The sequence below is a fragment of the Acanthopagrus latus genome, chromosome 24, assembly GCF_904848185.1.
Source record: "Acanthopagrus latus isolate v.2019 chromosome 24, fAcaLat1.1, whole genome shotgun sequence".
NCBI lineage: Eukaryota > Metazoa > Chordata > Actinopteri > Spariformes > Sparidae > Acanthopagrus > Acanthopagrus latus.
Window position 1 is genome coordinate 15,033,891 of NC_051062.1, and position 12,483 is coordinate 15,046,373.

General features: G+C 47.8%; 1 protein-coding gene across 5 annotated transcripts in view; it reads left to right on the forward strand.

Moving 5' to 3' along the window:
* agap1 (ArfGAP with GTPase domain, ankyrin repeat and PH domain 1) overlaps positions 1 to 12,483 on the forward strand; it is a 119,890-nt gene that overhangs the window by 97,376 nt on the left and 10,031 nt on the right. For all 5 annotated transcript variants that reach the window (XM_037091009.1, XM_037091010.1, XM_037091006.1 and 2 more), the window contains 3 exons: positions 3,753 to 3,907; positions 4,696 to 4,786; positions 4,894 to 5,116. In XM_037091009.1, the coding sequence (XP_036946904.1) occupies positions 3,753 to 3,907; positions 4,696 to 4,786; positions 4,894 to 5,116 (469 nt within the window). The remainder of the gene's footprint in view (positions 1 to 3,752; positions 3,908 to 4,695; positions 4,787 to 4,893; positions 5,117 to 12,483) is intronic.

Below are 12,483 nucleotides of genomic sequence, written 5' to 3' on the forward strand. Positions count from 1 at the left end.
AGCGTGAACACATGTTGGGGCTCTCTCAACCTCAACAGCACCAGACTCCCTTTACAAATGTGTCAGTTTAGTGAGTTGTTGAGTTGGAGACACTTTATAAACTCTGTGAAACTCTGTCTCTGACTCATTCTGCATTATTTGGACCTTCTTGATAATTCAGCAAATGTTCTACATGAACTTCTTTCTGTCTGTGAGTAGAAACATGGAGTCTGTTCAGATAAACGTTGTTTCAGATCTGAACCTGTTTTCTCTCCTTAAGCTCAGTTTCTGGTGTCCAGTGTTGTGGATCGGTGCAGCTTTTAACTTCATGTGTTGTGGGTGTGTTTTCCTGTGCAGACCGGCTCAGCTGGGGGTTTTCAGAGTGAACCCGGGCTGTGGGACTGGTTCTGCAGTTGCCCCCCTCGTTTGGTTCATTATCTGCTGTGGTGCGCTGGGTCAGCGTGCAGCATTTAAATCCAGAAACAGCGTTTAATTTACGCTGCGGAGAGGCAGGGCCTTTCTGGATTGTTGGTTTCCATAATTGTCAAGCAGCCAAACCTCCTCCTCCTCCTGCTGAAAACAGAGAATCATGGGAATTTAATTATGATGGGATTCTTACTCTTGACCCTGCAGGGCTCAAGCGGAGCTTGATGGGTGGGCTGTCGTTCAGAACGAAGACCCAGGAGCCTCCAAACACACTCCGGAAAATTATCATTCTGCATTATGTACAGTTTGCCCTTCATTAGACACATTTAAATATACAGAGGTTTCATTTGGCTCGTGTCGAACCTTCTAACCTTCATACTGATCAGGAGACTCATCGTTCTTGGGTTTTGCTGCAGGACTGCTGAGTTTTAAGTTGCAGTTGTTGTTGTTTAGCACTGAGGAAAGAATCAACATCAAGGTTTTGGTTTATAAGTCAGAACTGAAGTAACTGGAACCAAAAACCATCAGATGTCTAAAATCCTCACAGAGACGCTTCTTAAATGCTGCAGAACTTGCCTTAGAAAAGTCACGTTTTTCAGTTTCTTCAGTCTCACAGCGATCCAGTGATCATTGTCTGTATATCCATGAGTTCACTGCTAACAGGAAGTGCTAACAGCTAATTCTGCAAACCTTTAATGGAGTTAATGAGTGTGTTTTGGTTGTTTTTCTGTTTTAAATCAAGTTTCCAGCTATTTCGATTGTCTAGCAGAACGCTGCTACTCCAGAACTGTTCTGTGGACTGCGAGACTTCACCTGACTTTATATCATCAGGAGGACGAGATGATGAGTGGATTTTTTTATGTTTAGGTGAACTTTCCTTTACACAGATGTCTCAAGTCTAAAGTTAAACTCCTTTGTTTCATGTTAATTCATCCCAGCAGAATGTGTGGTTTAACTTCTGTTTAGTTTTTGACTTGTTTTCTCTCATACTTTTCGTGGACGACACCAGAAGTCTGGTTTAACCTTGAGCCGTTAACCAGCCCCTGTAAACAGTAGTTTTAATTAACATCAACTAATCAGACTCAGCTCATCATTCGCCTGAAGCAGCTCTGAGATGAAAATGATCCAGCGCTATCTTCTGCAAAGGAAACTTTGGTCAGCAAAGGTGTTTTCAATCTCTTTATCCTGGAAGTGGAAGGGTTTCTCAGCCGGTCGTTTGGCCTCGGGGCGCTCCCTTCCATCCTTACCTTCCGTCCTTCCCCTCCTCGGACAAGGCCATTGATTATCCAGAGCGAAGCCAGAGGGGAACTTCAGCTCCGGTGCTCTGAGACGCTCCCAATTAGCCAAATGACTGGAGTTGAGGAAGAGCAAATGGTCGTTCCCTCGCGGGCCGGCCGTGACCGCTCTCCGACTGATTAAACCTCTCATCTTTTCACTGCTTCACTCCCGGCACACGTCATGAAACCGCTGCTTCCAGAAACGCTCGCCTCAAAGTGTCATGAATGATTACCGACCTCCGCGCGGAGATCTGCCATCGCCTGGACCGTTTGGGGTGTATGTATGTCGCAGATAAATGATGCTTCATCTCCTGCTACATTCATAAAACAACCTCTTCACATGCTTTTGTTGAGGGTCGTACCAGCAGACACCGAGGAGTCCTGCTGTGCTGGAGGCCCTGCTTTGATTAAGTGATTACCCCGTGTCCCCCTCATCTTTACCTCCTCACTGGGGCTAATTGTAAACAGAAGCTGGATGTTGTCTGATCTGCTGTGGGGATGATACGAGCTCTCAGCCCTCCCCCGCCTCACCTCTGCTCCCCGTCCTTCTGTGATCTGTAACGGTTTCCAAATGTGCTCGAGTTGTTCACAAACACTCGCTAACATCCATCGAACCTCAGGTCCATGTTGGAGGAGAAGTTGGTGAAAACAGCTTTTAAAACTTAAAGAAGTTGATGGTTTACTGTAAAGAAAGTATCTTGAGCTAATAATCACGACTCAAACATCCACTTTGGAGCCTTTTAACCATTTCTTACCGTCTTCGTCAGCTCCAGCTCTCAACAGAACTTTTGTTCAGTCACATTGATCATCTGAATATCTGATTTAAAAACCACTCATCCAGTTTGTACGACTGTTTCTTAAGAAGTCAGCGGTCTTGATCTGCGTCTTCACTTCTACTCTCCATCTAATTGACTCCTGATTGCCCCATTAACCTCAGAGGGGGTTCTGGGTAAAACAGCCATATGTCCCCCTCCAGCCCTGATTGTAATGACTGACCTCTCCCACATGTCAGCAGAGCAGAGGGCAGGACGCAATTTAGGTGACATCCTGGCTTCAGGGGGCGGGGTCATGTAGGTCACCTGCGGTCGGTTCAGGAGAACAGGTGTCCTTCAGTCAGCAGAGATATAAATATATTAACACAAACAGCGGCAACAAGATGGTGATGATGTGATCAGCATGTTCACGTCATCTGTTGGCTCTGAACACCTGATGTTGTGATGGAGACAGGTCTGTAAAGATGGAGACAGGTCTGTAAAGATGGAGACAGGTCTGTGTAAAGATGGAGACAGGTCTGTACAGATGGAGACAGGTCTGTGTAAAGATGGAGACAGGTCTGTACAGATGGAGACAGGTCTGTGTAAAGATGGAGACAGGTCTGTGTAAAGATGGAGACAGGTCTGTACAGATGGAGACAGGTCTCTGTAAAGATGGAGACAGGTCTGTAGAGATGGAGACAGGTCTGTGTACAGATGGAGACAGGTCTCTGTAAAGATGGAGGCAGGTCTGTGTAAAGATGGAGACAGGTCTGTGTAAAGATGGAGACAGGTCTGTGTAAAGATGGAGACAGGTCTGTACAGATGGAGACAGGTCTGTGTAAAGATGGAGACAGGTCTGTAGAGTTGGAGACAGGTCTGTGTAAAGATGGAGACAGGTCTGTAGAGATGGAGACAGGTCTGTGTAAAGATGGAGACAGGTCTGTGTAAAGATGGAGACAGGTCTCTGTAAAGATGGAGACAGGTCTGTAGAGATGGAGACAGGTCTGTAGAGATGGAGACAGGTCTGTGTAAAGATGGAGACAGGTCTCTGTAAAGATGGAGACAGGTCTGCAGAGATGGAGACAGGTCTGTGTAAAGATGGAGACAGGTCTGTGTAAAGATGGAGACAGGTCTGTAAAGATGGAGACAGGTCTGTAGAGATGGAGACAGGTCTGTAGAGATGGAGACAGGTCTCTTCTTCCTCTCTCTCTGAATGAAAGACCACCTGGCCGAGGTGAAACGTTGCTGAATGTGGAGTTTTCTTGTTGGATGTTCCTGTCCTGAATCTTCTTCTCTCTTTTTCTCTCTCCAACAGAACAAGAGGAGAACTTTGAGTTCACCATCGTGTCGCTGACGGGACAGACGTGGCACTTCGAGGCCACTTCGTACGAGGAGCGAGACGCCTGGGTGCAGGTCATCGAGAGCCAGATCCTGGCCAGCCTGCAGTCCTGCGAGAGCAGCAAGAACAAGGTGAAGCTCTTCGAGTTTTACGTTTCCTGTGGTTAGTCCTGAAACATCTGAAGGGCCAGGCAGTGTTCTGAGGAGAGGTCTGCTGATCAGGAGTGTTTGGGGGATTTTAAAGTCAGCTGGACAGAAATCACAGTGAAGTTAAAGCAGTAGCTCACACACCAGTAGAAACAGCACCTTTGTGTTCCTCACTTACCTGCTCACACACACACAAACACACTCTGATTCACATAATTACAAACAGTAATTACTGGAGCTCAGCTTCGGCCTCAGCGTTGCCATTTTCCACCTGCACATGCAGCGAGCAGCTCGGCTCTCAGTCGAGGCCGCTGTGTTGACGCCTCAGGCTCTCAGACTCTTATTGCCTCCCGCCTCGTCTCACCCAAAACACCGTCCTCCCCTTTCTCCCCCTTTTCCATTTGTTTGTTGTGTTATTCCTTCATTCCCCGACATCCGAGGGTTTTAGTCTCAAACGCTGGTGACGTCGGTTGGACTCACATCTGAACACACTTTGGGCTGAAAGAATTTGGGCTCGAACAATCTGCAGAATGACCAAAATCTTGACTGTCATCTGTGTTTGGAGCCGAAATGTTTCAGTACCTGATTATCTGATTAATCGGTTACTTGATTGACAGTTTGGGGCCACGACTGACGTTTAACTCATCCAATAAATTATCTCTAGAGCCAACACGACATCAGTCATCAATGTTAAAGAAGAATCACATTTTCAAGGAACCCCGATCACTTCCTTGTGCCCTGAGCTGGTTTCATCTTTGTTTTCTTTGTTTCAGTCCCGTCTGACGAGCCAGACGGAGGCCATGGCTCTGCAGACCATCAGAAGTATTCGAGGAAACGGTCGCTGTGCCGACTGTGATATGCAGAGTGAGTTCCAAACACCGTGGAGGAGATGGTGGTTGTTGTTCTCCAGATAATGACGTTGGCTTTACCCAATATGCTCAGCTAACACTGGTTTACTTCTGCTCTTGCAGACCCAGACTGGGCGAGTCTGAACCTCGGAGCCCTGATCTGCATCGAGTGTTCGGGGATCCACCGGAACCTGGGCACCCACCTGTCCAGGGTCCGGTCTCTGGACCTGGACGAGTGGCCGCTGGAGCTCATCAGGGTGATGACGGCCATCGGCAACGAGCTCGCCAACAGCGTGTGGGAGGCGAACACGCAGGGACACCTGAAACCTGGACCGGACGCCAGCAGGTAGGAAACTGTGTGTGGAGTCGGTGTCTCCTGGAGGTTTTATTCCAGGGTAAAGTTCAGACCAGGCGACAAAACAAATGATCTGAACACAAACAGGCAAACGTGGAACGAGCTGTTGACGAAATTACAGCTTAAACATCATTTATAGGTTGTTTTGTGTTGTGGTGGAAGAAGTATTTAGATTATAAATTAAAAAAAAACTCGATTTGCTGCTTTTCTTTCTCCTCTCTGACAGTAAATAAGAGTCTTCTGGTTTTGGACTGTTGGTCGGACAGAAGAAGTCCTGTTGATCTAATCAGCAGTTATTTTGGTTTGTCAGTTTCAGAGAAAGTTCTTCATTCTCTGATGTCAGTTCGTTAAATGTGATTATTTAACACGGTGATATTTTCTGGTTTCGTTTCTCCTCGATGACGATAAACTAAATATCTTTCCAAGACATTTGAGGACGTCGTCAGACATTTTAGAGACCAAACAACCGACTGATTAATCAATAAATCGCTGTAATCGTTGGGTCCAGTATTTCTGACTGTGATGTCGAGTAAATATACTCAGTTACATTCCACCACTGTGTGTGAGTGCTGGCAGCTGCAGACAGGGGGCAGCGTTTCAGTGTGTGACGCTCAGCAGGGTTCATACAGGATGTGCTGCACACTGACAGAACTGCCGACAAACCTGTGTGTGTGTGTGTGTGTGTGTGTGTGTGTGTGTGTGTGTGTTGTGGACTACAGGGGATAGTAACAAATCGGTGAACTTTAGCGTGACGTTGGTGTTGATCAGTGTGTACCTGCACTTCTGAGTGTGTGTGTGTGTGTGTGTGTGTGTGTGTGTGTGTGTGTTGTGTAATTATCGGCCGTTGCAGCTTTGGGAAGCCAGCAGCCATCATAACAAATTAGAGCTGACTGCCAACCGCATAAAGATCGACTTCCCCGTCCTCCCCCCTGCACTCACCCCCCCGACGCTCATTAGTCAACAGAAGCACCTTATAATTACTCCCCACATGACCCCCCCAACACACACACACACACACACACACACACACACTGACAAACGGTGTGTACAGATATGCTAACACACATGGAAACACAGTGAATTCATGTGAACAAATACACACAAACATCCATTAATACCTCGTGTGATGGAAGAAGTTCTCACAAGAAGTAAAAGTACTTCAGTGCTTTTTAAAAATACCACATGTAGAAAGTAAAAGTAGTGAAATGTGAGGAGACATTTAAAAACATGTTGCAATGACGTCCTGATTTTTTGTCTTTTAAATTGGGTTTTGTTTCTTTGTTCAAAGTGTTTGTGTGTCTGCAGGCAGAAGAAGGAAACATGTAACATTATAAATACACACACACACACACACACACACACACACACACACACACACACACACACACACTGCCTGCGATCTTTATGTATTGACGTGCCATTAGCCCTCCTCCGTCAGAGCACTAATGCTTTTATTGTTGCTCATGTTCCTATTTATTTATGAATGTGAAGCATGTTTCCCCCTGCAGAGATTAGAGAAGGAGGTCAATATTATCTCAATTAACCCGCAACGCTCGGCTGCAGCTCCATCTCTCCCCCCTCTCTCCCCCGTCTCCCCCCTGTCGATAGTATTTATCAGTCCATTCCTTAAGTGGCTCGCTGTTTGTCGTTTCACCTCCATGAATCCCTCCTCTCTCTTTCTAACATCGCTCTTCCTCTCTTCATCCTGCTCTCCAGACATCCCTTCATTCTTTTATCTTTCTTCACCATCACAAACTTTATTTATTTTCTATCCAGATAAGAAAAAAAAACACACTTAAATATTATAAAAACGTCTTTAAACGTTGTTTTCTGGATTCACCTTGAGAAGCTGCTTATTTTGCTGTGGTAGGTCGATGATTGCACACGTTTTAAATTTGAAAGGAAACATAACTTCCCGTTCTCTCCCTCCTCTTCGTCTTCATCCGTCTTTATCTTTCATCACTCGAGCATCCTGAGAGGAAGGCGTGGAGGGTTTATGACAGCTTTATGGAGTGCCACTGACGGTCTATGAAGTGATGAAATGATATGTACAAGCCGAGGTTACATTCGCTCAGAGCTCCTCTTAAATTACAAATCAACCTGCGAGACGTCAGCAGGCAGCAGAACATATGAGGCTTAAATACATTCAGATATAAACTGCTGATGTAAACGCAGACAATCAGCTGTTTTATCAGAGACTCGTCAAAAGGATTCAACATGTTGGAACTAAACAGCAGCTCTGACGTTTTTAAAGTACTGTTGTTCAGACGTTAACGAGAGTGGCAGTAGAGTGTATACCTCTGCTGTCGTCTCTTATATCACTTACAAGGTGATTATTAGCCTGAAAGGAGCGCTGACAGAAACCTGCGTCGAACAGACAGAAGAGGAAGAAGAAGGTTGAGGTGCGTTGTGGGAAGCGGCCGGCGGAGGCTTTGTCCAGGCGGCGGGAGGAGCGGGAGCGAGGGGAGGTTCAGAGGAGGAGGCTGATGGATGAAAAAATGCCTTCCCCTCGTGGTCTCTCAAGTGAGTAATAGAGGCCGAAATTTCATTTTGCAAGTGGCTGATTTAATGATCCAAAGGGTAATTAATGGCCTGATTATCTTAATGTTAAATATGGCCAGCAGCAATTACACTGACCTCCTGTCTGTCAAGGTCTGGCCCCCCACTCCGCCTCCCAATTAGATCCTGTTTGGAGGTTTGGGAGGGGGGGTGGAGAGAGGGATGGATGGAGGCAGGGAGAGAGAGGAGGAGGGAGGAGAAGTGGGAGAAAAGGATGGATAGGAAGAAGATGGAGGAGAAGGTAAACGGAAGAGGAAGGTGTGAAGAAAGCAAGAAAAGGAGGAAGAAGAGATGATGGAAAACAGGGAGAGGAGCAGGAATTCACAAGGAAAAGAAAAGATGGCGAGACCACGCGGAGGATGGATGGATGGAGTCAGGAAGAGGAGGTGCATTAGTATGGCCGTCAGTATTAAACACCTCCATTTCTTTCTCTCCTCCACCCTCCTCCCCTCCCCTGTCGACTTCCCGGTCGGACCGGAGGGAGGAATTATGTTCGGAGAGATCGCAGCTCGCCTCCACGGCGCCGCCCCCGTCCAATGAGATATGTGACAGGGCCGAGCCCCGCCATCTCCAACTGTTGTCATCATCTCTTTATCTTCCCCTTTCCCTCTCGTTTCAGTCCCCCGTTCATCCTCCTCCCCCGTACGTCTGCCCACAGCGACGGCCGGTCCAGGTCTCATTAACATCAGCGAGTGTCGGTGAGGATGAGGAGGGGAAACTGTCGCTGCTAATCGTTTTAGGGCTGCAGCTCATCGCTGCGAACACAACGTCTTGCCACGCCTGCTCAGCACCACAATGCTTCATTATGAAGGGAGATACTTGTTGACAAGCGTCCCTTGCAGTGGTGGCGACGGGGGACAGCGAGAGCAGGGAGTGTGGTCATAGTGTGGATGAACACCAACCTTGCCAGCTCTGCTGTGCCAGAGGGATCCTGTTAGAAGTGTTTTTTCTTCCTGGTCTAAACCACAAAAAGACTCAGCCATCCTCTAAACGTTCCCATTAACCTCTGGCTGCCTGCGGTCAGCCGTCATCACCTCAGCTGGCTCGGTCGCCCGGTGCCGCGCCCCAGCTGATGCCACCGCTGAAGGGGCTGCTAAGTTTGGGCGCGCTGCCCGTCGTGGAGCACCCACAGGGGCTCGCCGGCTCGTCCAGCTCTGCTGCAGCACCCTCGCTCTTTAGTTCTTGGCGCCGCAGCTCATTGTTTTAATTATCTGTCGAGTGGCGCTTCAACACCAGCACCCAAGGCCTGCTCAGCCTGTGTTTGACGCAACGTGTTAGCAGGCCTGAGCAGACAGCAAGTGACAGCGCTGCTAATCCGGCCTCCTGGCCACCGGACTGAGGAGGTGGTTGGCGGTCATGCGCCTCCGTCCTCTGGGCCTCCTGTGTCCTCGGACTCCCACCCTCTCCTGCCAACGACTGACCTTTGGCAGTCTGTCGCGGAGGGTCAGCGTCCTGCCGGTGTGTGTACACACACACACACACACAGCTGTGTTGTTCACTGTTTCTCTGCTGGGCTGGAGATCATGAACCCAAAACCATCAAGTCCTTCCAAAACCAGCAGACAGCAAACACAGGAGAGTTCAGGAAAGTGGTACTGAGTAGTTGTCTTTCAGTGTTGCAGAGGGACACGGTTGTTATTCCAGGAGCGGGAACAAGACTTTATTCTAATAACGCCCTAAAAGACAAGATACAAAATGAAATTTATACATTTTCCTCAACACCAGTTGCAACGATTTCTGTCCAGATGTCAATAATTCACAGCTGTTATTGTGACAACAAACCCAAACATCAGTACTGGACAACAATCATCCATCTCAACCGGATGTATTCGTCTGTCACTGCTGATGCTTAAAGCCAAGTGAACCCCCAATAAAATCACACTGTGAGACTGAATAATGAAGCTAAAATGAAAAGACGCTTCAGTTTGACTGTCAGGCTGCAGTTTGAGTCTCGTGTTGTCTCTGAAAACTCGCTGCAGAGTCGTCGACCTTCGCAGGGATCTTCAGCGATCAGCGTGAACAATAGGAGGAGGTCGAGAGACGCTGCTGCCGCGGCACTACGCCTTAATTAGACAGCAGACAAATGAGCGGGAATCATGGCGGCTAAAGGATGAGCGTGCAGGGCTACGAGTCACAGCGCCGCCGCCGCCTCGCCACCACACACTTAACAGCGGGCCCCACATGACGAATGCTCGGCCAGTAATAATTCAGCAGCAGGTCTGTCGGCGCTGGGAGCCAGGAGAGGGAAAAATAAGGGTCCTTTATGGGAACAGATTAGTCTTGTTCCCCCCTAAGAAAAGGCCAGCGCTAACAGATTTAAAATTAGACCGGCGGCTTTTAATCTGGGCCGGGGTGCAGGTGCGGCGGCTGCCCCGACACGGCAGCCGGATTGGGCTCAGGGGACCAGATGGGGCGACCGGGGGAAAGGAGGCGGGCAAGGGGCCCACATCACAAGATAATTGCCCCCCAGGGTCAGAGGCAATGGTGGGGGGGGAGGGAGGGGCAGCCGTCATCGCACCCCATAAAACCCAAACTCATATCAGCCTCACACACACACACACACACACACACACACACCCCTCGTGGTTCTGTGATCATAACACAGATTGGACTGGTGTGATTTGAGACGGACACATGCCACATCAGAGGAGGAAACGTCGTTAGTGACAGAAAGTGATGCAGGAGGTTCATCGCTGTTAATTACAGTCGCTCGTGTGTTCACGCCGCGTCACATTCACCCTCCGCGAGCCGCCGTCCTTCCCACAATTCATCCCAATACTCCGATTCTACTGACAGCAACACGTTTTGTTTTTAAGGTTTAACCAAATATTTAGATTAAACTTTACCGTCGTGTTTGTCTTTTCAAAAGCAAATCACACCGATAGATCGTCTCACAATAATCAAGGAGATAAAAGAGAAAAATCTATATTATTCTCTTGTATTTTTGTAGTATTATATATGAGTTATGAGGTGATTGAGCCGTTCTGTTTCACCAACTATGACAAGTGTATTTCTTCAACATACTACAAAACACTTCTGGAATCAAAGTTATAATTCTGAATAAATAAGAATAAATTAAATGTTTTTAGGACGACTCTGGTCTAATATTTTTGCAGTTTTGTTGCTGTCGCTCATACAGTTAATATATTATCTAGATTATTTGAACGACTTCATATCATTTAAACTGTGGTCGATGTTTACAGCTGATATTTGTCTAAAAAGGCTCGTGACCCGTTAACTTCTTTTTAGTGACGCCATCTTTTTCACAGATCTCAGATCTGAAGCCAGAAAGAAAAATCTCATTTTCACTGACAGAAACGACCTCATGACGTTATCACGAAACGTTAACTTCACCCACATCATCGTCATTTATCGGAATAAATACCACGAATTTCCCATGAGTGTCTTCTCCCCCGTGTGTGTGTGTGTGTGTGTGTGTGTGTGTGTGTGTGTGTGTGTGTGTGTGTGTTGCCTGCTGTGATCCGGTGTGTGCACATTGGGTCGGGCCGAGCTCCGTTTCATCTGCGTCGGTTAACTAGCCGATCCCGCCTGCCATCATCTCTCCGCCATTATCTGCAGCCCCTGCTGATATGAGCCGGCCCCACGGCCTGCATTTTAAACAGCACACACACACACACACACACACACACACACACACACACACACAGCAGAGCCTCCTGACAGGCAGCGGCAGCGCAAACGTTGAAAAATAATTGGCCCCTACATTCTAATTCATCTGTAAAAGGGAGGCCTTGATTAAATTAGTCCTAATAGACATTATTTTGTACATGACTGCTCGCCGCTGCCTGTAACCGCGTCCCCCAGCTCGCCTAACAAGCCCTCCAATTTACTATTGACATTAAGCCGGCTGACACGAGCCAATCACCGGGCCATTCATCGTTTGTCATCGCGGAGAGGTTATGCTAATGCGGGCTAAAAGCACAAACTAAATGCACATTCTTTATGCCTGAGTCATCAGATTAACCTCCCCGCCCTTATTTTAATAATGAAGAAATAAATAACGCTCTCTACATGCGTGACTCCGTCCTCCGTCCTCTCCCGCTCGCCGGCCTCGCTCTGCTGCCGCCCCGCCGTTAAGCCAGCGGGGGAGTCGGCTCCTGGAGCAGAAATGAATCTGCACGCCGACGGTACGAGTCCCCCTCACCCTCCTCACCCTCCTCACCCTCCTCACCCTTCGGCTAATTGGCTCACTCGGCAAATTGCTCATACAATAAAGAAAAGGGAGAAAGGGGGGAGGAATAAAACTCGACGGCAGAGTTCTCCTCGCGTTTGTGGGTAATGTGTTTGGATTGAATGGGTTCACAGCGAGCCGCGGCCGGCTGGTAAACATTTAAAACCTTCAGCCACAAAGAGACACTTCACTGACGAAGCCTTGTGTGTCTGAGACGTCCGTGAACTCGACGTTTACGGCTCCGAAACGAGCTGAAGAGGAAACGATGTGTCTTCACTCCATCGTCCTCTGAGTGTCTTTAGCTCAGACTGAAGAGGAGGATGTTTGTTTGAGGCTCGGTCAACAGACGCCTTCAGTTTAATCAGACTTATCCAACATAGAATAAAACATGTATCCCTCACAGAGTTACATTATTCCCTGAGAAGCAGAGAAAATGATTCCTGGATCCGTTCAAACCAAACGACCCGTCCAGGTTTGACGAACCAGAAATGAATAAAACAGAAGGTGAACTGTTTGTAGCAGGTTCACCCACATTTTAAAGAAACCTCATGTCTGTGTAAAGTCACATGAACATAAACATGTGAAACATGTGCTGTGCTGTAAAGCCT